Source organism: Pogoniulus pusillus, chromosome 14 (assembly GCF_015220805.1).
Source record: "Pogoniulus pusillus isolate bPogPus1 chromosome 14, bPogPus1.pri, whole genome shotgun sequence".
Lineage (NCBI taxonomy): Eukaryota > Metazoa > Chordata > Aves > Piciformes > Lybiidae > Pogoniulus > Pogoniulus pusillus.
In genome coordinates, this window is record NC_087277.1 from 856260 (window position 1) to 884148 (window position 27889).

At 49.0% G+C, this 27889-nt stretch overlaps 1 protein-coding gene across 6 annotated transcripts in view; it reads right to left on the reverse strand.

The window, feature by feature from the left end:
* VPS13B (vacuolar protein sorting 13 homolog B) overlaps nt 1–27889 on the reverse strand; it is a 333604-nt gene that overhangs the window by 210912 nt on the left and 94803 nt on the right. For all 6 annotated transcript variants that reach the window (XR_010304753.1, XM_064154029.1, XM_064154027.1 and 3 more), the window contains exons 18-19: nt 22033–22167; nt 21010–21183 (exon numbers count right to left, since the gene is read on the reverse strand). Coding sequence is in view for 5 of the 6 variants with exons in the window: in XM_064154029.1 (XP_064010099.1) it covers nt 21010–21183; nt 22033–22167 (309 nt within the window). In the remaining variant the exon portion in view is untranslated. The remainder of the gene's footprint in view (nt 1–21009; nt 21184–22032; nt 22168–27889) is intronic.

The following is a 27889-nucleotide window of genomic DNA, read 5'->3' on the forward strand; positions in this document are numbered from 1 at the left end:
GCTTACTGGGCACCTCCCACCACTCAGTCTTTCTCTTTCCTTTGCTCACTCAGGGTGGCTCTCAGGCAGCTGTAGGACACTATTCCAGCCTCTTCATATACCACACATGGACAAGAAGCTTTCCCAGCTGATAAACAGGAGCTTGTGCATACACACCAGATAAACTCTATCTACATGTACAGACACTTGCCTCCTTCTGTTCAGCGCTCAGTCCCTTCAGCAGAATCTGAGCTTCACCTTGGGCTTTATTTGGGGTGTGCCAGTAGTTAACTGAAAACATATCAGAGGAATCTCAGAAGCATCCCAGCCCTTCTTGCTGACCTCTATTTTCACCAGCAGCAAGGTGGACTGATTGGGTGACCCAAGGAGCCTTTTCCACGTCTTGCTTCTGTGCTAACTGACAGGCTCAAGAAGAGTTTGTGAGGAGGTGGGGAAATGAGAACATCCAACAACTACCTGAGGGGTGGTTGTGGCCAGGGGGAGGTTGCTCTCTTCTCTCAGGTGGCCAGCACCAGAACAAGAGGACACAGCCTCAGACTGTGCCAGGGGAGATTTAGGCTCGAGGTGAGGAGAAAGTTCTTCCCTGAGAGAGTCATTGGACACTGGAATGGGCTGCCCGGGGAGGTGGTGGAGTCGCCGTCCCTGGAGCTGTTCAAGGCAGGACTGGACGTGGCACTTGGTGCCATGGTCTGGCCTTGAGCTCTGTGGTAAAGGATTGGACTTGATGATCTGTGAGGTCTCTCCCAACCCTGATGATACTGTGATACTGTGATACTGTGACAACTTAAGAACAAAGAAATGGACGAAAATGAAAGACACTTTGGAGGCCAACCAATCTTTGCCACTTCAAAGATAACTGATTTCTTTTCCTCCTTTTATGGGGGGCTGTTTAAGCATCTTGTTGGCAACAGATGGAACAAAATGGTTTAGCCTGACATGTTTTCCGTACTACAAAACACAACTTTCAGACAACATTAACATCCAAAACAATACTCACAAGTTGCAATCTCAGGAAGTATTTGTTGACTGAAAAATGTGGATGAGTTTACATTTGCATAGTTCTCTTTCATCACAGTAAATTTACTGTCAGAGCAACAAAACATAGTTGAGTCCCTATTAGCAAGGCAGCACAATAATAGATGGCAGGTGTGAAATCACTTTGCAGTAACTGCTTTCCACCAACACTGCTGCAATTAGCAATCTGTCATCATAGCTACTTAAGGCAAAAGTGTGAGGTTTTCTGAAAAAACAAAGTGATTTTCCAGGAAGTAAGCTGTGTTCAGCATCCTCTCTCTTTTCCAGGGAAAACTCTGGCCAGCAGAAGCAGCCTGTGGCATTCATGCACTCAGGGCTTGTATCTTTTCTTACAAAGCCAAGAAACAGAAGCCTTTGGTAGCTGTGCCAGTGTGGGCATTTCCCACTACTGCAAAAGCACTGGCAGGAGGCTGCCCTGCAGCCTGGAACTCTAGCATACAGTCTCTGCTGGCTTCATAAGCAGATAAATATCTCCTTCATCCTTTATTTCAGTCATACAATTCTTGTAGTAACTGTCACTAGAGAGCTTCCCTTTAGCTGGTTCCCCTTTCCACTCTGTGTGTTTAAGACTGTGGCGGTTAAGAGCACCAACGGCACCAATTAACCAGCTGAGTGTCTCTGGAGGAGACCTGTCCAGACACCAACACCAAGCCTTGTGCTCACAAGGGCCCCTTCACTCCCTGGTTTTGGCAAAGTGCAGCAGACCTCTCACTCCATCCCAGCAAAAGCAAACTCAGCCTCACGCCACAGCTTTGCAGCACTGCCCCAGCCCTGCTGATGCTCTCGCTGCGGCTCCTGCTCGCACTGCTCTCCACAGCAGCAGCAGGTCCATTACTTCCTCGTTAGCAGATCCCACGGGAGAAGAAACAAATAAATAAGCAGCAGAGAAAGAAGAGTTTGATAAGAAAGGTGCTAAGGAAGGACAGTGCTGCCAAAGAGCTGTGCCACTGAGCAATCTATAAATTAGCTGCACAACCTAAGGAGGCTGCAGTGACAGCTCCCAAGCCCTGCTGCCTGCTCCTTATCAGGTGAAGACAGATCTGGGCCTTTGACATTTTAATGAAGTGGAATTATTACTGATGCAGGTTATCAATCCACCAAGTCAGCAAGAGTGAGCCAGCCAGCAGCTTGCTGACCTTTCCAGCATCAGCCACAGAATCCAACTATTTCTACTTACTGGCTTGAATTATGGGGACTATGATAAATAAAGTACTTCAGAGACATTTGGGCTCTGTGAGGCTCCTCCCAGTAAAAAATAAAGCACCTACAAATTGGTGCATGGCATCTAAGCTTTCTCTGCAGTTCTCTGTCAAAAGCGAAACAGATGAGAAGTGTCTCTGAATTGTGACAGCCTTAAAAACCTCCAAACCCTCTTATTTCAGTTTCATTTTGCAGTGTTGTATTACCGGGGAGGAAAACAACAACTTGAACCAAGACCATCAAACAACAACCCACACAGCAAACCAAACCAAAACCAACCCCACCAAACCCAGAGGAAACAAAGTACATTTCACAGCATCTCTGCCTCACTAGAAGGACAAAGCAAAGCAGCTGAGCAATGTCTCTAATCCAGGTTGTAAGATGAACTCTTGCTGGCAGAACGGTGATTTTACTCTGTCGTATCAGGGTCGCAGTTCATGTGATGCTGCACAGCTCATGTGATCCAGCATCAAATCCCTTCCCAAAGGGCAGGCTCTCTGAGCCAGAGCACTCTGCCAACAACCTACTGACCTTGCTGAGCACTTCTGAAACATCACTCACGACACAAAATACCTGTCAGAACTTTTATGCTGCCTGCCCAAGGCTGAGGATTCAGATGATTCAGTTCATGTTTGCTTTCTGCAGCTTCTCAGCTGCTTCAAGATTCTTACTTCTTGCAGATGTTCTAATCTGCTTCTTTTCTTTCTGTATGTGGCACTTGTGAGATTTGATACGGCCATCACCAGGCTTAAAGGAGCAGGAGGCAACAGCACAGTAGAAGAGAGAGAAAGGAACAAGACTGCAAGCAACCCTTTTACGAGGTTCCTTGCACTACATGCAGACTGATCTGGCTTTGCTGGGCTAGCTTGCCAGCCCCTACTGTCATTAGCAGACTTCCTATGTACTCTTCTGGCCTCCAACCTTACTGGGTTCATGACCTTTTCAGCAAACAAACACAAGTTTTACTAGCACTGGCACAACACATCCCTGCTGAACGCTGGAAAGGATTAGGCTCTTGCTAGGAGCAGCTGAAGAGCCATCATCTGAGTCCCAGGAAAGAACTTGCTATGGAGCCTGCCAACGCAGGGAGCACCTCCTGGGTCTTCTCAAGTGCCAGTGCTATGCAGTGCACTGTCTGTTGCATGGTGCTGTCACAAGTGGGAATGCTGCCTCTGCAGGGATGGTCTCTTTTCATTGGCAAGCCAACAGCTCTCCTCCAGGGCTGTCAGAGAACCACAGAACAGCTCAGGTTGGAAGGGACTCAGAGCTCATCTCCTCCAACCTCCCCACCACAAGCAGGGACACCTCTCAGATGGACTCAGATGCTCAAGGACTCATCCACCCCAAGTTGGGAGACAGCCACAACCTCTCCAGCAGCCTATTCCAGAGCCTCAGCACCCTTACACCGAAGAACTTCTTCCTCAGCTCCACTCTAACCCTGCTCTGCCTCAGCTCCAAGCCATTCCCCTTGGTCTGTCTCTAGACACCCTCTGCAGCACCTTAAGGTCCTAAGAAAATCAGGGGGGTCACTTGCACAGGGGCACTGCTTCTAGAGAGGGCACTCAGAATCAAGCCTACCCCTAGGAGGCAGCCAAAGGCATTAAGAAATGGCTGCCAGGCATTTCCAGGCGCTGCAGTACAACTTGCTCGACCTCTAGCCAGAGGCCTCCTCTTTCAAGAGCTGCCTGTGCTGGTCCCTTGGGTGGTCCAGGGCCTGGGTGGTCTGGTGACTGCAGCCTGGACAGCTCTCTCAGCCCTTACTGCATTTAACTGTCTCTCATCACGTTTGATTTTTCCAGAAAAAAGAACCCCAGCTTCACTCAAACAAGCAGCAGCCTTATTTAAATCTGGCTTCCTGGCCATGCCAGCAGCCTGACAGCAAAACTGCCTGACAAACCCAAGCCAAACAAACAGAAACCTTTGCACTGCAGCCTTCCAAACTCAGCTGAAGGACTCCAGGGACCCAAACTGATCCTGAGCACACAATACACCCACAGAGCAGTTGGAATCCTTCCTGCTGAGGCTGCTCTGAATGTCTAAAGATAGTGCAGTTTCCAGCAGATCCACCTGGCAGAAGTGTTCTTACCAGAGTGGGATGTCAGAAGGAAGAGACTGACTCACTCCAGGTGAGGTTTCCACCTCCACAGTTGGCTTCACTTCTCCTGGCACCTGGCTGAGCTCTGCCTTGGTTTTTGTTGTATGCACTTCAGGAGCAGTTTGCTGTGGTGTGAAGTTGTGTGAACAGTGATGGTACAATGAAGCAGCTCTTTTAAAACAGATCCTTAAGAGAGGTTACTACCCAGGAAAACAACAGAGGCAGCAGAACTGCACCCAGCACTGAACCCTAGCACTTAGCCAAGTATAGAATCATCCAGGCTGGAAGACAGCTCCAAGCTCATCCAGCCCAGCCTAGCACCCAGCCCTGCCCAACCAACCAGACCATGGCACTAAGTGCCCCAGCCAGGCTTGGCTTCAACACCTCCAGGCACAGCCACTCCACCACCTCCCTGGGCAGCCCATTCCAATGCCAATCACTCTCTCTGACAACAACTTCCTAACAACATCCAGCCTAGACCTGCCCTGGCACAGCTTGAGGCTGTGTCCCCTTCTTCTGGTGCTGGCTGCCTGGCAGCAGAGCCCAACCCCACCTGGCTACAGCCTCCCTGCAGGCAGCTGCAGACAGCAATGAGCTCTGCCCTGAGATGGGCAGGTGAGCTCCAAAGACCTTGTGTGGAATGCCAGCATGGGCTGGGAAGGTGCTCTGAAACCACAGGGGAAAACATCTTCTAACACAGCTCTGTCCCAAGACACAACCACATCCTAAAAGCTGCAGTGGCAGACCTGAGCTGTTGCTGATCTTAGGTGGGAAATGTGTGAGCAGCACAGGCAGAGCTGCTCGGATCACTCTGCTGCTGAACAAGCCCATGCCGACGGGGGAAGCACCCAGGGCCTGGCCTCCCCCTGCGGAACAGCAGCGACCTGCTCCGGCTGGCCCAGGCGGTGAGCGGTGCCACTTCACCGGCAATTAGCTGAGATCAAAGTTGCAGCCCCATGAGCAGAGTAGGTAAAACTGACAGTATCAAAGAGGGGAAGTAAATCACGGGTGACTGAGAAAAGATTACCCAGATTTATTTAGAATGCTGGGAGCTGTTAACAGAAAAGGACAGAGCCTTCCACAATGTTTATTTTCAAAACAGTGCTCCTGATGAAGCAGATCCGTGGGAGGCTGCTCTCAAGGGGCCAAGAAACCCTGACAGTGAAGCAGACTCTCCTGTAATAGCTCCCACTGCGAGTGCTGCTCAGAGTGATGTGCTCTCAAGACATTCATCTCTCAGTCAAAGCCAAGCAGCCCTCCTCCCACCTGGCAAGACCCCCACCAGCCGCTCAGAGCAACGGCAGAAGGTCACTGGTGTCAGGAAGAGGCAGAAGGGGAGAGAGTTCAAGTGCTCTACACGAAGGAGGCTTTAGGGACTATTAATAACAGGGAAAATCTTCTCCTCATTAAATCTACATGTCTTAATTAAGACTGACATTAAAAAAAAGCTGTGTGAACTCAAATTACACAAGGAAAACCATCTCTGGGGGTTGCAGTGCTTAAGGAGACCTCCACTTCCATCTGCTATTAGAAGGAATTAAATTCCTGTCTCAAATATTAGATGCTTAAAAAAACCAAACCCCAACCTACATTAACATGGTTAATACAGAACAATTCCAGGCTTCAGGCAACTCCTTCACAGCCAGAGTCTCAAAATATTCTTATGGCAAGTCCCCAGGCATTTTGCATGGATAGCAAGATGCACTTTTACAGATGACCTGATGCACAGAAGTTAAATCATTAGCCAGGACCAGTAAGTTCACACAAAAAAACCCAGAAGGATAAAAAATTAACACAAGATAGCTTCTTTCTGCTGCACTCCTCACTCTGGTCTTTTAACAGGGAAAATAACAAACAAAAAAAGCCAGCTGTGGTGCTGCTGGAATTACCTGTGGCAAACCCAGGCACCAGGACATGGCCCAGTAGAATGATGAACAGCACCAAGAAATGGCCCAGCAGGATGATGAAGAGCACCTAGAAGTGGTCCAGTAGGATGATGACAAGCACCAAGAAGTGGCCCAGTAGGCTGATGAAGAGCACCAAGAAATGGCCCAACAGGACGATGAAGAGCACCTAGAAGTGGCCCAGCAGGATGATGAAAAGCACCAATAAATGGTCCAGTAGAGTGATGAAGAGCACCCCAGTAGAATGAAGAGCAGTATATTTTTCACTTGAAGCTGATGAAGGGTAAAGACCCATGAGTTCTCCTGCAGGTAGTCAGTGAGGTGTAGGAGATTGCCTTGAGGAAGGGCTAAGATTCTCAGACCAAAGAATGCTGGTGCTACACTCTTCCCTAAGCAGAACCAGTTCCACACTTTCCACTCCTCATTTATATTGACCTTCCTATTCTTTCACAGATGCATCAGAATGAGTGTGCTTTTACCCTCTGAATACTGTTGGCTCCATCAAGTTAATTAATTACAGCTTAACTGAAATATCATTCAGAAGACCTCACACAGTTTTCAAGTGTAGGCTGAACACTAATCCTTCCCCCCCTGCCCCCCTTTCAACTAGCAGTAAGGATGAAGTCAATAAATTGTCAATTAATAACATACTTGCTTTGATGGCTCTTCAGTAATTTACTTTCATACCACTTCATAAATTTCTTAGGGGAACTTCTGGGATGGCTGATACAGTGCCTCTGCCATGGGAAAATTGGGCTGAAGTCTGCTCTGCTGCCAGTAAAGCAATAAGAGTAACTGGCTGATAATCCTCCCACACCACACTGTTTAGGTAAATGCACTCAACCAGGGCAAGTTTAATTTGTTCCACTAATGGCACAGAAAACTACTCAGACTCATTCACCAGATAAGTCTGAACTTCACTCCCCTGCTTTTTGCTGTTCTGCTCAGGCTGAAGAATCCAGCTCTTGGATGCTTTGCACTGCAAACCCCTTCTCCTTGATCCCAAGCATAACAGCAGTGCTGGACACTGGCAGCAACTAAACATTAAACTGCACTTCACAGAAGCAGCAGATCAAGAGCAGCCTGGAGACTGTTTGTCTTGGCTGAGTTTATTGTTACTCCTAAACGACTGCTCTGAGACCAGTGGTGCCAGCACCTACACCTTGCGAGGCTGCCACACCTGCGATCACAGAGTCACTAAGGGCAGAAGATCTTGAAGGTCTTGGAGTCCAACCATAACCCAGCTACCAGCACCACCAAGCCATGTCCTGAAGCACCACAGCTACAGCTTCAGCACCTCCAGGGATGGGGACTCCACCACCTCCCTGGGCAGCCCCTCCCAACCCCTCACCACTCTCTGACTGAAGAAGCTTTTCCTCATGTCCAACATAAACCTCTCCTGGTGCAACCCACTGCCTCTCATCTTCTGTCTAGGATTTCTACTGGGACAAGGCACATCTTTGTTAGGAACAGCTGATTCATTTGGAAGACATCCTAGTTTCTAAGGGCACACTACAAATGTAGCAGAGAAGCCCCACGGAGCTCACAAAGTCATTTTCCCTGAACTGCCAGGAGCACTGACAGTGGTGATACAAACTGCACCAGCTGTTATGTGGCACACAGACTGCATCCAGGAGTGCTGCAGGTGTCAGATGCATGACTGAGATTACTCAGACGGCTCCCATAGCACAATCATACAACGGTTTGAGTCGGAAGGGACCTCCAAAGCTCATCCAGTCCAAGCCCCCTGCAGTCAGCAAGATCAGGTTGCTCAGAGCCTTGTCCAGCCTCACCTTGAATAATTCCAGAGACGAGGCCTCGACCACCTCCCTGTGCAGCTCGTTCTGGCTCCCCCACAGTACACACGCCTGTGTGCCTGGGACTTTCCCTAAGCCTGTTTCCTGAGCCGACTCTTTGGTGGAAACCAGTTGCTCCTTAGGAAAAGGCAGCAGTAGAGGCTGCAAGGTGAGTGGCAGGCAGGATGTCGTGCTCCCCTGCTTCTCTTCTGGTGCCCATGACCACCAGTCTCAGGATCCACTTTGCAAAAGAAGCAAGACTCAATATTATTCCACTGCCAAAAGCAATGTGAAAGTAGCAGAGACACCTCAGAGGAAAGGTAGGAGTACCCCTGGACTACAGAACGTGGTGACTGCTGTCTGCCTCCAACACTAAGCAGGAAGACAAAGCTCAGACTGCCCTGCCAAACACTGCCACAGGCAAAAGGAGTGCTCCTGCTCTCACTCACCTGGTGGCACAGCAGCCTGCACAACCCCTGCAGTAAGAGTGGCTACCTCTGCACTGTTGGCTTGGGAAAGGGAAGGATGCTGGCACACAACATCTGGCACCTCTTACCCAAAATCTCAGATTCAAGTGTAATGAGATGCAGACTTTGAAGCTGTCCAAACATTTGAAGGATGACTGAAGTCCACCAATGACCTCCTACATGCCTGTCTTCTCGAAGCAAATATGGAATCAAGCCGTGAAGAGAAGGAACCTGGCAAAGGACTCATCTGCACATGACTCTGCAAGCTGCAACACTCCAACAGTGCAAAGAGACAGACTCCCAATGCATGGCTTTCAGTAGCTATTACCCTGCATCCTCAGTGAGCATAGCCACTCACTGAAAATGCAATGCATCTGTATGTTAAAACAAAACAAATAAGGCCTTAAAATGCAGTTGAAACAATCTGTGAATTACAACTGTGTACAAGAAGCAGCTAAAGCTGTGAATTAGAAGTGTACAAGAAGTAGCTAAAGCTGTGAATTAGAAGTGTACAAGAAGCAGCCAAAGCTGTGAACTAGAACTGTGCACAAGAAGCAGCTAAAGCTGGGAACTAGAACTGTGCACAAGAAGCAGCTAAAGCTGGGAACTAGAACTGTGCACAAGAAGCAGCTAAAGCTGGGAACTAGAACTGTGTACAAGAAGCAGCTAAAGCTGTGAATTAGAACTGTGCACAAGAAGCAGCTAAAGCTGTGGATTAGAACTGTGCACAAGAAGCAGCTAAAGCTGTGGATTAGAACTGTGCACAAGAAGCAGCTAAAGCTGGGAACTAGAACTGTGTACAAGAAGCAGCTAAAGCTGTGAATTAGAACTGTGCACAAGAAGCAGCTAAAGCTTTGAATTAGAACTGTGCACAAGAAGCAGCTAAAGCTTTGAATTAGAACTGTGCACAAGAAGCAGCTAAAGCTTTGAATTAGAACTGTGCACAAGAAGCAGCTAAAGCTTTGAATTAGAACTGTGCACAAGAAGCAGCTAAAGCTTTGAATTAGAACTGTGCACAAGAAGCAGCTAAAGCTTTGAATTAGAACTGTGCACAAGAAGCAGCTAAAGCTTTGAATTAGAACTGTGCACAAGAAGCAGCTAAAGCTTTGAATTAGAACTGTGCACAAGAAGCAGCTAAAGCTTTGAATTAGAACTGTGCACAAGAAGCAGCTAAAGCTTTGAATTAGAACTGTGCACAAGAAGCAGCTAAAGCTGTGAACTAGAACTGTGCACAAGAAGCAGCTAAAGCTGTGAACTAGAACTGTGCACAAGAAGCAGCTAAAGCTGTGAACTAGAACTGTGCACAAGAAGCAGCTAAAGCTGTGAACTAGAACTGTGCACAAGAAGTAGCTAAAGCTGTGAATTAGAACTGTGTACAAGAAGTAACTAAATATTCTGATTCTTAACTCCTGTATCTTCAACTGGCTTGTGAAAGCTGAAAGACTTGAAGGGAGGATGCAGTGATTACAAGGCTACCCTTGGTTAGCTATTAAATGATCACATCTCCCTTCAGAGTAAAAATGCAGCCAGCAGCCAGTAGCTGACATCTCACTTCCAACGTTTCGCAGCTGCTCTGAAGCACATTTGAATGCATGCATCTTACTTTCCCAGGATTTCAAAGTCCACATCCAGGCTGCTGCTCAGCCCTTCTAAATGAGTAATTCAAGTAGGGCATGACTGCTCCCTGTATTAACTTGATAAAGATGTTGCACTCCAAGTGCATCAGCAGTTGTGTTAAGTCATCGTTTCGCAGGCTCACACTCAGCTCTGGGTTGTGCTACCAGTGCAGGAACTCCAACAACACTACTGGCTCCAAATGCTAACAAAAGGCTTTCCCCTGAACAGGGCCAGTACCAGGAAGATTATTCTCTTTGGATTAGAGCTTTTTCCAAACTCCAAAATGCAACTCAGTGTACCTTATTTCCTGGCTTGTCATTAAAACTCATTTCATACACTGGCTGCAACCTGCACTAGAGTTTTACTCAGTTAGTTTAGACAAACAACTGCTCAAAAGGAGTGAGCTGTACCCTTTAAAACACACACAGCTCTTTGCAGAAATAGTCCATCATACTGAAGATGACTTCACAACCATCAAGCTGTCCAGAGGCTGGTTAACACCTACAGTTTTAATACAATACCTTAGTTTTCAGCTTTTTAAACTAACAAACCTCTAATCAAAACAACCATCTTGCACTCGTTTTGATCTCTGAGAAGTATTAATCCAGGCATCGTGCTGAAACAGCTTCCAAACACTACAAAGCCCTAGACAGACACAGAGAGCATCCTTCATTTCTCTGGATGAGTTTTTTTAGATCACAACCGGGAGAGAGTTGCTCAATACTGAATTTCTCTTATCAGAGCAGGGGCATTTTAAGAGAGACCAAAATTAGAGGCAGAGGGGATTCATATTCTCCTTTTCTTAATTTATTCCCATTGAGTAGATAACCAAACATGAGTAGAGCTATAGTGAGAGCCTGCAGAATCTCTGCTATGAGCACAGGCTGAGGGAGCTGGAGGTGTGCAGCCTGCAAAGGAGAAGGCTCCAGAGAGACCTCAGAGCTGCCTGCCAGTGCCTGAAGGGATCCTGCAGGAAGGCTCCAACTCCATCTCCTTCATCTCAAAACCAGCTCAGGAATTAGCAAAGCACTTTGGAAAAGCAGACTTGGCAGTAATTTGCTCTGCTGCAAGTGAGCTCAGCATCAACAGCTAGCAGCAGCAGTGTTCAAGTGGGGACCCAGAACTTAGCTCAGCAAATTACTCTGCTCCAGCAACTGGCTCTGTCTTAACTGAAGCAGCTGCAAGGTTAGGGCAGCACCTACAATCTTTTCCTTCAGACACAATTCCAAGGAATAGAACCAAGTCACATAAAATAACAAAATAACACAATAACCAGCAAAATAACATAACATAAGCTTTTCCCCTTGCAAAATACCTTCTCCTCTGCTGAACACTGCAAATCATATTAAGAATTAACAGTATTCAGCTAGTTAATTCAAGCACATATCCACTACAACCCTATTGCTGCCCTCCCCAGATGTAGTACTCCACATGCTACTCATAGACTCATAGAATCAGTCAGGGTTGGAAGGGACCACAGGGATCAGCCAGTCGCAATTCCCCTGCCATGGGCAGGGACACCCTACCCTAGAGCAGGCTGCACACAGCCTCAGCCAGCCTGGCCTCAAACACCTCCAGCCATGGGGCCTCAGGCACCTCCCTGGGCAACCCATTCCAGCCTCTCACCACTCTCCTGCTCAACAACTTCCTCCCCACACCCAGTCTGACTCTCCCCACCTTCAGCTTTGCTCCATTCCCCCCAGTCCTGGCACTCCCTGACAGCCTGAAATGTACTTCCCCAGCGTTTTTGTAGGCCCCCTTCAGATCCTGGAAGGCCACAAGAATGTCGCTGACCATGTCAAGATACCTCCTGCAGGAAGGCTGCAGAGGGACTGCTCCTGAGGGTGTCTGCAGACAGGCCAAGGGGGAATGGTTTGGAGCTGAGGCAGAGCAGGGTTAGAGTGGAGCTGAGGAAGAAGTTGTTGAGTGTGAGGGTGGTGAGAGTCTGGCCCAGGCTGCCCAGGGAGGCTGTGGCTGCCTCCTTGGTGGGAGTGTTGAAAGCCAGGCTGGACAACTCCTTGGGAACTCAGTCTAGTTGAGAGCTGTCCTTGCCTATGGTGGGGAGGTTGGAGGAGATGAGCTCTGAGGTGCCTTGCAACCCGAGGCACTGTAGCACCGCACGATGTGGTGTGTTCCAAGTGACTTCAGTCACTCCACATGACATCTGCACACCACACCAGCAGGCTGACCGCAGCTATTACAGAGAGCCGAGGAGCTGCCCAGGGCTCTGATCTCCTCCCCCACTATAAGCACTTCTGTCACTGTGCACAAGCACTGACATCTTGTATGTACTACGCTGCTTTGGTGCACAGGTAAAAGGAAAACGAGAATCAGCTCCTGCAGCACACAAATGATTAAGTGGCCTGAAAGCTCAGAGTGACTCAGTGGTTCCTGCAGCACTGATTTCTGTATGGTTTGCAGGTTTGTGATTAGAGCAGAGATTGATTTCTAGAAGCTTCAGGGCACATGGAAGAAATTTAACCTAAGTGAAATCTATCCAAAGCTGGACACTTTGAAGAGAACCTGCTCAAAATAATTGTCAGTTTGGTCTAACATAGAAAGAGTTTTACCTTGGGGCTCATCGCTGCCATGGTACAGTTGAATTAAACACAAACAAACAACTGATTTACTGCTAAGAGTCTAAGCTGCTTTGTGCAGCCCTGGCTGTGAACTGCTGCTTTTCACATAAACTGAACTCTGCAGTCACTTGGTGATGGCAGAAACTCATTCTGTGATCCTCAGGTTGCTGTTTGCAGCGCCAGAGAAAGGACCTTCTGGGGCAGCTTCAGGGTCAAAGCAGACAGTGTGGCTGAGCAGCCACGCTCTGTGCATTGAACACTGCATCCTAAACGTGAGGCTGGTGCTAAACCTGGATCGTAAGCAGAACACTGCAATCTTGGCCCTGACCTGGAGCTTCTTTTTAAGCTACCAGACAGATGAAAATTACTGAGAGAAAACAAAACCAAACTAAACTCAGAAAGAAATTATGTATTTGGATCACACTTTCTGCATGAAAAACAACGGAGAGCAGCTTTCCCCTGGAAGGTACTGTACTTCTGTTCACTAAAAGGTGCCTTAAGCACTTGTTATTAGCATCTGAGAAGCAAAAACTGGCCTGGGCAGAAGAGATTTCTGCTTTACTACCCAAAGCCCTGACTTGCAGCAACATCCAGCCCCTGACGACACGAGAGCCCAGCCGTGCTCCATGAACCATTTCCTTCCCCAGAGTGGCAGTGAGAGCAATATAATTCAATTACAGAACCTGGAAACAGTTTAAACGCCATTTGAAAGCAAACAGCTACAGTCCCCTATGCCCACGCCTGGGAAGCATCCAAATGGAAGTTCAAGATCCCATGGCAATTTTTCAAGCTGAGTAGGAGCTATCCCAATCTCTTGGCCAACAGACATTTCCTCAATTAAAACCAGATTTGAACGTCCAAAGCTCTGTGTCAGCAGCTGCTGCGAGTCCACGCCTGGCATGCTCCTAAAGCTCCCTGCGCCACCAGCCCGGTCACCGCTCCGGGCGGCACTCTGCCAGAGCCCACGGGAGGCAAGGGGGCCGTGTTCCCATCTGAGCAACGCTCTGCCAGATGCCACAGGTGGCAAGGGGAACGTGTCTGTGTTCTCAGCAGCACGTGAAGCACAGCCTGCTCCAGCCACCACCCAGCCTGGCCAGGCAGGGAGCATCCACAACCTCCCTGGGCAACTTATGTCAAGGTCTCACCATCCTCACTGTCAACAGTTTCTTCCCAATCTCCAGTCTTAAATCTGCTCTCCTCAACTTCCAACCCATTCCCTCTCATCTGAGCACTACAAGCCCTTGTCAAAAACTCCCTTCCTGGCTTTCTTGTAGCCCCCTTCTTAGAGCAGAATCAGGCCTCCCAAATCCCTCACTCAACAGATTTCCTAGTGCGATGTCCCAGGCTCCTGCTCTTGGGAGTTGAGTCACCTTCATCATCCATGGCTGGGTCTTTCTTTGCCACATTACCAAACTCTTAAGTGACAATATTAAGATAAGGAAATCAGGAAAAGGCAGAAGCCCTTTGGCTATAGGCAGCACTCTGCTACTTCCCCAGTGCAGCTGAACAGTGCACCTTGAAAGCAGCAAAGGCTAGAAAGAAAACCAGGAACACTTTCAGGGACTGTAACCACAGAGGAACTTCCTAACAGGACAGACAGGGATGTTTTCTTCGCTCTGAGCATCAGCTCTGCAAGTATCACTTCACAAACCTGAGAATGCTGAAGCTGAGACTGGACAGGATTGTAAGCTGCAGGTATCACTTGAAGGACTGATGGTGTATTGAGGGAAACCAAAGGCAAGGTAAGCAGAGGGCTGAAACACTTCTCCAAGAGGATCTGTGGGATGACTTGCTGGAAAGCTGAAGGAGCTGTCTTGCTCCAGCACTGTGCAGTTGCCTCTCTCTAACCAGAGCTGGCTGCCGGTTGCCAGAGACACAACCCACTGGAATCAGGGGCAAGCCAGTAGCCTCTGTCCTGCCTGGAGCTGCTCCCACGGACAGGGCATTTATAGCTGCAGTCAGCAGGGCAACAAAAAGGCTGTGCTGGGGACAAGCTCCCTTCCCTCTTTGAACAAGTGCCAAGCGCAGATCAGCGTGGGCCAGGAGGCTCGGGGCTGAGAGACGTCCGACCCTGAGCTCGGTGGCAGCGCACGAGGTAAGCAAGCTGTGAGGGTGCTGGGGAGCACTGAGCACACGAGTTGGCAAGTGTACAGAACCAAACCCAGACCTTCTCCTTTCTCAGGCAGGTTTTACTGGCTTGCATTTACTGCTGCTACCAAGGTGCCCACAGCATCCTCCCTCCCTGAGCCGCTCAGCAGTGCCAGCATCTGCTGCCCCTGCCTCGACTCCTGCTGAAATGAAGAGATGTCTGACATTCGGGTTACCAGGACCCATTGACTCCAAACCATAAGGCAAAGAGAAAGGGAGGGAGAAACCGAATTACCACAAAATGCTTCTGCTCCCAAGTTCTGCACCTTGGATGACTGCAGCTCAGGCACTGCTGGTTTGAATCCAATTCTGGAAACTACAGCACATGATTGGAAAAGCTCTTCCAAGAATGTAACCTCCTTTGAATTTAAACTCACCCTGCTCCAGCACAAGGCTACACGAACACTGCCTCGTCAGGCTCCTACACTGTTTGCATTCCTCTTTTTCCAAGGCAAAATAAGAGAAAAGCCACATTTTCAAAGCAATTAAGAGGACATAAACGTTGTGCAGTGCAAGAGCAGAGCTCTCAAAAGAGCAGAGTCCTGGCAACTATCATAATCCTTTTGAAATTGCTCATATTAAGATTAAAGATCACTTTGTTCCTCTATTCCCACAACTAGCTGGTATGGTAAAGAGATCAGTCCCCCAGTTTTATATGTAACATCTTTAACATTTGCTCTCCTTTCTGTGCATGTGATTAAATGTAACATTTTGAAATCCCAAAGTTCTGAGAAAAGCATAAATCCTTGTGCACAGCTGCTGTTCGGCTCTGGAAACACATGCATTTGCTTTTCCAGCATCTACCATCAAAACGTCCCCAAGGAGCTGAACTGCAGAACACCTGCATCTCTTCATTTAGTTCCAATAACAGAGCCCCAACTTCAAAATTACAAAAATAGATGCTGTGCTCAGCTGCAGCCCCACTCTGCCCCTAATTCCCGTGAACAAAAATGCTAAGGGCATGAAATCATTCAGGCAAGCTCTGTCATCGGCAGGATAAGACTTTTTGCACCAGAAGCCCAGTGGGAACTTGATAGAAAACTGGCAACAATTACAGATAAAGTACATAGTGAAATCCTCAGGGAAGGAAGAGGAAATGTAATAAGATAGATGGGTATAATTTTTACACGTTCATGCTCAAGCCACAAATGTGAATGGTCTTTAATTGCTCCAGTATACAAAAGGGTTTTACCCCTTTGTTGGGTCACAGCTCTCAGACAGAATTTAGGGGAGTTTATTCATTTTCTTTTACGAGTTTGGGGGGGTTGCATGTTAGTTACTAGCAGGAGCACTCCCTTGAATTACAGCTGGGAACTTAAAATCATCTTTGTTCCTGCTTTTAAAAGCCAGGCTTTGCAGTATCCCCAAGCTTTAACTGCCAGAAAGGGAGACTTGGGGCATAGCTATGAGTGTGTGCATGAAAACCAAACACCTAAAGTCTGCTTGCAGATAAAAATCATCTGGTTTATGAAAGGGGGGAAAAAGAGTCCTGTTCCTGCTGGTACAACCCCTATGGCACTCTGAGATTCATTTCTTCAGTCTCAAAAGTATGGAAGACCAAGGAGGAGAGAAGATGGAGTGCCCGATCTAAACCTACACAACACCGACAGAGTAGCTGATCTAAACCTACAAAACCCTGATAGTGGCAAAAATAACCCCAAAACTGCTGAAGGAAAACCATCACTTAGCTAACAAACTCCAGCCTTTCCGAGGGTATTTGCTCCTCAGCCTTCCTGCAGCTTTCCCAAAGCAGAGAAGCCTCTCACTCCTCTGCTCCGCGGGCTGTTTGACCACGCATGGCACGACATGACCACAGGTACTTCTGCTCACTGCCTTACTTCACTGCATATTTAAGCTGATCTCCAAGAACAGGATTTATTAATTGTGCTTTTTATTTCAGTTCCTCTTGATTTATATGCCATAAAGCTCTCCCGAGCCCAGCTGTGCACGCACTCCCAATTATTCCACACGGCAAAGCAAATAGAGCTTAATCAGCTCACCTCATCTATTCGACAGCTGCTCATAATTAAGTCCTAACACCAGCAGTCATTTGGAAATCTCCCTCTTGCTCTCAACGGCCAGGTGAAACAAACAAGGTCTGCAGCTTGCTCCAGGGTTAATAAAGCCAGAGTTACTTCAGAGAAGCAGTCAGAAGACCTTCCCAAGCCCTGGGGTGATGGAATAATCTCCTCTCCTGTATTTACTTTCTAGGCTGCAGTTTTGATAAGTCTGGGGAGGGTAACCACTGCTTTTTACAGCTATGCAGAGAGACATCTGAGGCACTTCTGCATAGGACACAGCTATCCAGAGTCGACAGCCCAGCCTGCAGACTGCCATTTAAGGACTAAATGCAATCCTGTTTATACTTTGTCCCTAGCACCTCCTCTGCCACACTCAGATACCTTCCACTGCGCCCATAGGACACTCTGCACACCAAAAAGTGAAACACTCTTGTGGAGTAACCAGCAGCTTGTGTACTTGTTACCCATGGCAGTGCTTGTGCCTGGCTGCGCCATACACCGCGTGTGTAATGCTGCCCCTTTCGGCGTTACGCTGCATGGAGCTCTTTCCTTTCCTGCTTGCTCTCCATGCTGTGAGGTACGACCAGAACCAGCATTCTTTCCTCTTCGTTCCAGCAGCACCAAGCAAACAGAAAGAAGAGCCTGGTGCCAAATGCTCCAGCAGCACTCCAGCTGCAAATGCACCCTCCAGCTCTGCAGGGCCACCCTCAGGCAAGCAGTGCAGTCACCTTGGGCACCCCACATCCTATCAGCCAAGTGGTTCAAGACAGCAGGCAACTGCTGGCTCTGCAGGGAGAGGAGGAGGCTCCAGGCACGCTCTGATTTATTCAAGAGCCTCAAGTCATTTACACAGCCTCTTCCTTGGCATTTGATTTTAAACCAAGCTGTTTTCCACGCAACTTCTCAGACATACAATGCATTAATTCGTTACTCTTCCTCCATTAACTTTCTGTGTAACAAAACATTTTTACCTTTTCCTGTATTCCAGGCTCCTTTCACAGCACCTAGACATTCCCCTGCGAGTGCATCACTTGCTTTTGCACACAAAAAGGCATTAGCTCGCTCTGTCCTTACTGGAGGCAGCTGCTCAGCTTGGCAGAGCTGCAGTGCAGCCCTCTGCCCGGCTGCACGGTGTGAGCAGCAGCTCCACTCTTACTCACTGTGCAGTGCCATGGATCCCTCTAACTGCATTTACCCGAGTGCTGGGTGACAACCTACCTAGTCCCACCAAGCTGGACCTGCTGCCCCACCCCCGCCTCAAGAACTTGTCTGCACCCTGTGAGAGTCAGCTGAACAGACTTCTGCACTCAGACAACGTGGCCAACCCTGGCCTTACCTCCAGCAATCTGCTAGCACAGAGCAATGCTAGATGACTTTCCTCCTCTCTCCTGGACAGCTTTCTTCCATTCTTTCCACAAGCAGGCTGCATTACTCTCTTCACCCTTCTCTGTAGCTCAGATTCTTATTCCAGGACATCCTTATCTGACATTAGGAGGATAAACTATTCAAACGGCACCACTTCAGGGCTGCACAATCACCTCCAGGAGCACAGCCTCAGACAGTCCTTCTATTCCCTGAAGCAGGAGTTGAATTTGCTGTCAAATTCTCCAGCCGAGCCTTCTTAAATTCCCAGCAGTGACTGCGACTGACAGTAAAAGCATTTTTATGCTCCCACATCACTCTGTGTTTTCCCTCCATGGAGTTTTCATAGTCACAATGAAAAGCACAGCCATGCCTGCTGCATTAAATTGCCTCAGCTCCTTCAGCAAGTGTTTGCCTGAGAGAGCTTTAGTGCACTTCCTCATCATTTGTATACAACCCGAGACCATTTAACCAGCAATGCAGCCTGGTTCCACCTGTATTGAAAACAGACAGAACCCCCCAACAAACAGAAACAACTGAAGAGGGATTCACAATGTGTTATTCAGACAACTCACAGAATGCTTTAGCTTGGGAGGCACCTTAAAGCTCATCCAGTTCCAACCCCCTGCCATGGGCAAGGACACCTTCCATCAGCCCAGGTTGCTCAAGGCTTCATCCAGCCTGGCTTCAACCACTTCCAGGGAGGAGGCATGCACAGCCTTCCTGGGGAACCTGTTGCAGTACTCTTCAAGTTCCTTTAGCATATCATTCAGCTTTCCCCTCCCATTTGTCACCAGCCACAGTCGTCACCTCAGTGACCCAGAGGTGCAGAGCTGGCCTCTGAGCACGCAGGTCAGCCATGGAGTGCACAGCTCCTTTCAAACACAATTAATAGTCTACAGCAGAAGTGAGAAAGTTAAAAAGAGCCTCAAAAAAGGCAGAAAATGCAACATTTGGTAGCAGCAATAAATATTGTCATGGACACCCTCCAGTCCCTCAAGGTCTTTTCTATGCTGTGGTGCCCAGAACTGAACCCAGTACTCAAGCTGTGGCCTGACCAGGGCCAAGTCCAGGGACACCATCGCTGCCCTGATCCTGCTGGACACTGCCTTTGATCCAGGCCAGGATGCTGTTGGCCTTCCTGGGCACGCTGCTGGCTCATGTTCAGCTGAGTGTCCACCAGCACCCTCAGATTCCTTTTCACCAGGCTGCTTTCCAGCCACTCTGCCCCAAGCCTGCAGCACTGCTCGGGGTTGTTGTGACCTAAGTGCAGGACCCAGCTCTAGGTCTTGTGAAAGCTCATTCCACTGACCTCAGCACATGGACTGCACCTGTGCAGGTCTCTCTGCAGAGCCTTCCTCACTGACACTGCATTTAGTGTGGTCTGCAAACCTGCTGAGGTTACTCCCCAAGAAACATGCAATGAGTGACCCTGCAAAATACCCTGCCAGCTGCTGCAGGGCTTGGTGCTGCCACAGCCTGCCCTGGCAGGAGAATCAGCTGGCACTTACCCAAAGGTGGCACCAGACTCGCTGTGCCTGCTGTAAGGACACTGACAGCCATTCCTGGTGAGACACCCTGGAGAGGAGCACACCTGTCAGTCTGCTTTAGTGCTTCATCGCACCAGCCTCAGCTCACTCCTCCGCTTTCGGTGGGGTTTTTCACCTGCTCGCCTCCACTCTCAGTCAGGCAGCAGACCAACTTTAAAACCATGGTTTGTCAGTTGCACCACACCGACAGCAAAATCCAGACCCAGGTGCACTTCACACACGTACTGCAGCGCTGCTCGAAGCGGGGAAATGCTTCACTTGAAGCCCACAGACAGCAGAAGCAGGTCAGCTCGGAGTGTCTGTGCCCACCAAGCCAACAACAGCCTCACATTCAGCCTCTCTGAAGAGATTAACTTGCATCTCATTGAAATCCATCACTACACTGAGTTTGATGATGTCAAGTACGTGCTCTGTGGCTCCTTAAAAATCACCTATTGTTATTATTAATAAACTTCACACAAATCCTTAATTATGGTGCAAAAGCAAATGAACCCTTTTGAGTCACTATGGCAGCTTTGGTAGGAGAAAAAGGGAATAAAAAATACAACTCATACTTTTAGTTTCTGCTGTGAGCACAGGCTGAGGGAGCTGGGGGGGTGCAGCCTGCAAAGGAGAAGGCTCCAGGGGCACCTCAGAGCTGCCTGCCAGTGCCTGCAGGAAGGCTGCAGAGGGACTGCTCCTGAGGGTGTCTGCAGACAGGCCAAGGGGGAATGGTTTGGAGATGAGGCAGAGCAGACTGGAGACGAGGAAGGAGTTCTTCAGTGTGAGGATGGTGAGAGTCTGGCACAGGCTGCCCAGGGAGGCTGTGGCTGCCTCCTTGGTGGGGGTGTTGCAGGCCAGGCTGGACGAGGCCTTGAGCAGCTGAGTCTAGCTGAGAGGTGTCCCTGGGCATGGTGGTGCGGTTGGAGGAGATGAGCTCTGAGGTGCCTTCCACCCTGAGATATTCTAGGGTTCAGTGATTCTACAATTCTAGGATTCTGTGCACATGGACCCTGCTCCCTAAAATGTTTAGAAGGCAACAAATCCCTGCAGCACTCCATAGTGAATTTGGCACACACCAACAGGCTGCCTCTAGTTTGTGCCTCTCACACCCTGTGGAAGCAAAGCTGTAAGGTGTGCAGCACAAGCAGCAGAGACCTGAGCCTTCAGCACATTGTACAAGCCCCTTTTGTGAAAATGATGTTGGATAGGAAAAAGGCAACGTGAGAGCAGCTGCAGAGGAGCTGTGCACTTACCAGAGTTAGGGCAGTAGTCTGTGTACTGTGGAATCTGGATGGTGAAGGCTACCAAATCCGGGGCTAGGAGGGATTCCGGCTTTCTGCTCTCATTGAGCCATTTACTGCTGTGTAAGTCTCTGGTGTCAGATGGGCCTTGGATTAAAGGAATCAGCTTCTCCTTGCCACCATCACCTAAGGTGAAGATTAGACTCTTTAAAGCTCTGCCTGCCACAGGATGCACTTTCAGCACAAAGCTTGCCTAGTCCAAAGAGCACAGCTATCAGTGTAAGTACAGAACTGAAAGAGGAAATACAAAGAGCAACCTCACATAAAGCACTAAACAACTTCCTTAATGCCATCTCATAAATGCCTTTACATTCAGGAGGGCTTCAAATGAAGTAATCAATTCTCTTTAAAATAGTCATTTCCAGCCCCACTCCATAAAATAATATCTTTTAACACCATAAGGACTTCCATATCAGAACGGCCTCAATTCCCAGTTAAACCCACCGCAGCTTTAGCGGTCTTGCTATGAGCTGCCTTCTGCAAAGATCACAGACACTGACTGCAAAAGTTCCTGCAGGCTCTTAAAAACATTCTATTAGGGAAATGTAAAGCCTTATTTCTCACAGAGCCCTCCCGAAGGTCCCCAGTGAAACACCTGCTCCTGCCATTAACGGGAAACGGGACATGAAACAGTAAACACATCAGCCTTAAGCCAGAACGCAAACAGCCTGTGCAACAGGGACACGCGGAGCTATTCCACCCTCTTCAGTGCTTTTACACTCACATTCGTTTCATGAGGGAAGGAAAAAATCCTTCTGTTTTCATCCAGTGTAAGCCTGGACTGCCCTAGGGCCAGAAGGCATCATCCTGGCACACTCGGGACGGCAGTAATAAAGGCTGCCCAGAAGAGACTAGCCAAAGCCCCGGTTCAGAGGAACAATGAGTAAATTCTTGTTTCAGTAAGTCTCCTTGTAAAAGGCAAGGCCAATTCTCCTCTACAGGCAATAAAGTTTTACATGGTCCAGCTGCACATACCTGGGGCTTTGGCACAAATTTTTATGGATCCCACGGTCCCAGAGGCGCATTTGACCAACGATGTGCCGCAGTACTTCAGCTCCACGTTCTGGATTGAGCCCTCCAGAGTTGGCAGGGGATTCTTAGATTTCACACCTAATAAAAGAAAACTGCAAATGTACTGCCCTGGTGAATTTAAACATTGCTGTGCTCCTTCGCCGAGGCATTTAAATTTCATTAGACTTTAATTATCTCCCTCAGATGCTCTGGCGCTTCGGGTCTGAAGTCAGAGCGTCCACACGGCAGTGAGGCAGTGCTGCAGAGCGGCACTTGCACACAAAGCGCTGCGGAACAGAGAGATGCAGAGAGGCAACGACGCGAGCAGACGCGGGCAGGGAGGCACCCAGGAGCACGGCAACTCGGAGCGCCAAAGATCTGCGGGGACCGGGCACAGGCGCTTCCCTTGGCGCTTCATAGGCGGCTGCCTCCGCCCGTCCCTTTCCTGTTCTCCTCTCAGCCTCCCGCTCCAGCGTGCTAAAAGGCCTGGGTGTCCTCAGCCTAGGCTCAGACACCACCATCCTGCCCAGCAGCCGCAGGCCACGGCGCGCAGAGGGCCAGCGGCACCCTCGGCACCCTCCGGCGAGGCTGGAGCCCGGACCTCAGGTCACAACTGCAAACGTCCTGGTGGTCTCTCCTCACCCCCAGCGGCGCACACCAGCGAGCCACCACACTGCCTGCTGGCAGGCGCTGCTGAAGGGCTGCCTAGAACCACAGCAGCACCGCAGGGCATCTTACGGACCGGGACTGAGCCGAGCTGGCAGAGCTGGAGGGCAGCAGCCCCCAGAACAGCCCCGAGCACGGAGGGAGGCAGCCAGCCCTCCCCCTGCTGCAGCTCTGCCCATCACTGAAACACATAAATTCACTTGCAAATTAGAAATAAATAGCTTCAACACCTGTAAGAGCTGGGCGAGGAAAAACTAACAGAAGTTACCTTCTTTTATGGGGTTTTTCCCCCCGTGCAGAAGTGACTTGGAATTTGTCAGTTAAAATTGGCCAGCAGTTGGTTGATTATGCAAACATTAGTGCAATTATGGGAACGTTTCCTCACAGATGTAATGGAGGAGTGGTTCCAAAACCCACAATTAGGCTAGGAAAGTATTAGGGAATATCAGGTTAATATATATATATATATTAAAGCATTTTGATATGTATTTCAGGATAGTCACAGAGAGCTAAACACAGCAAAGAGACTTCACAGAGTCTCTGCAGAATTCACTCATTCAGGTTTTGCACCATCTCTAGAGACTTAAACCAAAGCATCACAAAGTCACAGACTCACAGAATGGCAGGGGCTGGAAGGCACCTCCAGAGATCAGCCAGTCCAAGCTCCCTGCCAGAGCAGCAGCACCCAGGACAGGGCACACAGGAACACATCCAGGAGGGTTTGGAAAGGCTCCAGAGCAGGAGACTCCACAGTCTCTCTGGGCAGCCTGCTCCAGGGCTCTGCCACCCTCACCATTCAGAAGTGTCTCCTCATGCTGAGCTGGAAGCTCCTGGGTCCCAGCTTGTACCTACTGCTCCCTGTCCTGTCACTGGGCACCACCAGCAAGAGACCAACACCTTCATCCTGACACCTACCCCTCATCTATTTGCAGACACTGATCAGAGCCCTCTCAGCCTTCTCCTCTCCAGACCTAACAGCCCCAGGGCTCTCAGACCTTCTTCTCAGCAGAGATATTCAAATCCCCCAATAAACCTTGTAGCTCTCTGCTGGATTCTCTCCAGCAGATCTTGTCTCTTGAACTGGGGAGCCCAAAACTGGACATGGTATTCCATATGTGGTCTCACCAGAATAGAGCAGATGGGCAGAAGAACCTCCCTAGCCCTTCTGGCCACACTCTTCTTGATGTGTGTCCCCCCCCCGGATGCCATCTGCCCTCTTTCCCACCAGGGCACATTGCTGTGCCATGCAGAACTCGCTGCCCACCAGCACTCCAAGGTCTTTCTCCATGGAGCTGTTTTCCAGCAGGACAACCTCTGGCCTGTACTGGTGCCTGCTGTTATTCCTGCCCAGCTGCGGGTCTCTGCACTTGTCTTTACTGACCTTCGTGAGGTTCTCCTCCACCCAGCTCTCAGCCTGCCCTGGTTTCCCTGGATGGCAGCACAGCCTGATGCGTGTCACACACCCCCCCCAGTTTGGTGCCACCTGTGAACTTGCTGAGGGTCCACTCAATCCTCTCAACCCAGGTCACTGATCTTTAATATCTATTAATGACCTTTAATAGCTAGCAGCTAGTTAGGAAAAAAATCCTAATAAAAGGACAGCAAACAGAAGATGTTGGATTAAACTTGGCAACTGCGCTTCCAGCTCCTAAACACTGAACTGGTTTTGGTGCTGCATACAAACTCATCTGGTAATTACACTTCCTGACATGGATTCATGCAGGTTTTGCTCTGGTAAGACATTAAAGTATGCCTCAAATCCCAAGTACTTGCCAAGGCAGGAAGAGAGAAGCAGCAGAGCAAGGGACACAGGCTGCCACAGAAAGCAGGCTGCACACCCTGTGCATGTTTTCTTATCACAGCTGAGGCTCTTTGCTGTGTTGGAGACATGTTCAGCCTTTTCCTCCAGTGTGACTCACAGAATGCTCTCTGCAACCCATCTGCGTGCCTGCCACTGCAACAGCCATCAGCTCTCAGCCTGAAAGATCAGCTACTAGTTTTAGTCTCCTGAGCACACCCTGGTTCCCAGTCTTGCCTGGGGTAAGCCTCTTTAAAGCTGAAAATCCCCTTTGATCTCAGGTGTGGTATCAGACACCAGACATGAATTTGCCAGAAGCAGATAGGGTATCTGCAGGCAGTTCCTGGCCCTGGCTTTGCCTCCTCATGCTCCCTAGCAGCTGCTGCTAACAGAGGCAACAGGGTTTAAAAAGAGCAGAAGCACCAAGTGTACTTCTCCAGGTCTTCTGCCTGTTCAAACCCAAGGAATACAAAACACTGCCACTAACAGCCAATGCTGCAACCACAGGAAAACAAAGCTGAGTTCGTTATTTGACCTCTGTCTATTAAGTCTTCTACCAACTGGAAGCTTCTTGCTAGTTCCACCTTTCAACCACTCTTTCATGCCTCGAAATCCAAGCTGTGCTGTCAGATCCATCTCCCTCACTTCTCCAAGGAAGACCATCTACTTTTCAAATGAAGTACTTCCCACCATGGACTTCACTTTCAGACTCGTGCAGCTTGCTCCAGGTGCCTGCAGTCCCTGACATTCTAAGTAGGAGCAGGAGGGAATCCAATACCTAGAAAATCAAAGCTGTGACCTGCCTTTAGACCAGCTCAGGATTTCTGCTAACGACTCCATCAACATTAACAATCACTTCATTGAAATTCTGCCCTTAAAAGTTGCCTAATTAGTGATTTTCCCAGCAGCCTCCACATCTTTCACTAAGCCTTTTGTAATAAGGTCAACTTGCAACCATTAATGGAAACCCAAGTGACAAAACCTGAACTGAGCACTAGAAAAGAGACAAGAAGCCAGCTGAAGCTTCTGAGGACTGTGACACCAAATCCCTGAAATATAAGCACTAACTCTTCACTAAAAGAGATGCAAAGTATGATATAGTCAATTAACAAAGCAGGGCCTAAAACTTCCAGAAGTAGTTCCATACTTTGGTTATGGCCTCAGAAGGAATCCTTGCCATTGTTAAAGCATTAAGTACCAACAAAGCCTGACCTAGGAACATGCTGCAGTGAAAGCCTCTCATCTGCATCTCAAAATGATTCCAAACTCAGTAAAAAGATCAATCCACGAATAAAAGCAAGGAGCTCAGAAGCAAATCAAATAACACTTAGGCCTAAGCCTTACTGGAACCAAGACAAAGGGCCCACTTAATTGCACACATACACACTGAAGCTCTGCATGCCTAGCGTGGAGCAGCCAGCAAACAAATCCAAGTGTAAGAGCAACCTCCTCTTTCATGAGGATGGCAGCGTGACAGTGGGCAGGACACAGGACTGAGAAGGCTTTAGTGGCACTGCTCCTGCTGCTGTAGATATGGGCTCAAAAAGGAGGGAAGGATGGATTTTCCCTGCTGCTGCACTTCAGACACCACTGGACCCATTGAGGCAAGTGGCAGCAGCCCAGGTTAATGCACTAAAACAACTTTTGTCTTCCAAGGGATGGCAGAACAGCATTAGAATCTGAGCTGCTACATCTCAGAAAGCACATCCTGTCACTCCTCACACCAACACGCCGCCAGCAGACAAATGCTAACGTTCACACAGATGCAAGGCTTCAAGGATACAGATAAGCAAGGAAGGACTTGAGGAACGTCACTGCAAAAGACAAGACCAGAAAGATGGAGAGAGCTGATAGTTTGCACTCCAAATAACACATCCCAGAGATGGAAGTGGTGCATCTAAGGTTAAGCTCCACAGCCCATGCAGAATGCCCACATACAAGGTACATCAAAACACATCTTCTCATTAGTATTTGCTAATCTGATCACAACCTCCTGAACTGCACTTCATATCCTGGGCTTTTCTGATGTCTCCCTCAGCTCAATCCAGGCCAGTTCAAATCTCTCCCCTTCTAATGCTCTAAAGCACAAGTTGCAAAGCGTCTCAGGCTCTGGAACAAAGTCTGCCTTTTACAACTCCTCCTTTAGTCAGAAGGTGCACAGCAACAGCAAAAGGACACTTAGAGCTTTCTAGGACAGCAAAACACAGGACAGAAGAGCAAAGCCTCAAGAGAAGCAGAGCTCACCTCAGGTCTCATCACGTTCTGCTCCAGCTGCAGAGCTCATCTCTCCAGGACACTACTTCAATAAGCCACCAGAGCCTGGAGTGTGTACTTTGCTTTTCAAAAGCCTCTCTCCCCAGAAGAGCTGCAAACCTTAAAGTGCTCTGTAGCACACCTATGAGCAAGAGATGTGAAAAGCCATATCTCACCTGGACCTACACAAGGTGGAGAGCTTCCCTGCAACAAGGCCTGGTCACCTGCTCACTGTCAATCACTCACAAGCCCAGTCTGAGACACATAACTCCTTATGGGCAGAACACTTAAGGACCAGTAAAAGGTCAACAAATTGAGGATTCTAGAGGATGGACACAGTAAAGCTTCGAGAAGCATAGAAACTGCAAAGGTTGGTAAAGGTTGAAAAGCGCAGAGGCAACCTGTGAGACTGCTATGAAGAAACCAGGGAGCACCACCAGCTGAGGTGCGATCATTAACTCTCGCTCCCTGACCTCTGACAGGCAGCCGGAACAGCTCCAGCCTTGGGACAAGGCAGCAGCTGCCTGGGCAAGAGAGGAACACTGTCTGGAAAAGAACTGGGAATGGTAGGAAGACAGTAGGATGGGTAAGTAAAGCATGATAGATGTGAGACCGCCTCTGGAATACTGTTTTAGGCTCCCCAGTTCCAGAGAGTCAAGGATGAGCTGGAGAGAGTCCAACGGAGAGATTCAAGGATGATTGAGGGATTTGAGCAACTGTGTTGTGAGGAAAGGCTGAGAGCCCTGGGGCTTGTTTGGTCTGGAGAGGAGAAGGCTGAGAGAGATCTGATCAATGTCTATAACCAGCTGAGGGGTGGATGTCAGGATGAAGGTGTTGGTCTCCTTTTGGTGGTGCCCAGTGACAGGACAAGGAACAATGAGCTGAGCTTCCAGCTCAGCATGAGGAGACACTTCTGGATGGGGAGGGTGGCAGAGCCCTGGAGCAGGCTGCCCAGAGAGGCTGTGGAGTCTCCTTCTCCGGAACCTTTCCAAACCCTCCTGGATGTGTTCCTGTGTGCCCTGCCCTGGGTGCTGCTGCGCTTGCAGTGGGGTTGGACTCAATCTCTGGAGGTCCCTTCCAACCCCTACCAGTCTGTGATTCTGG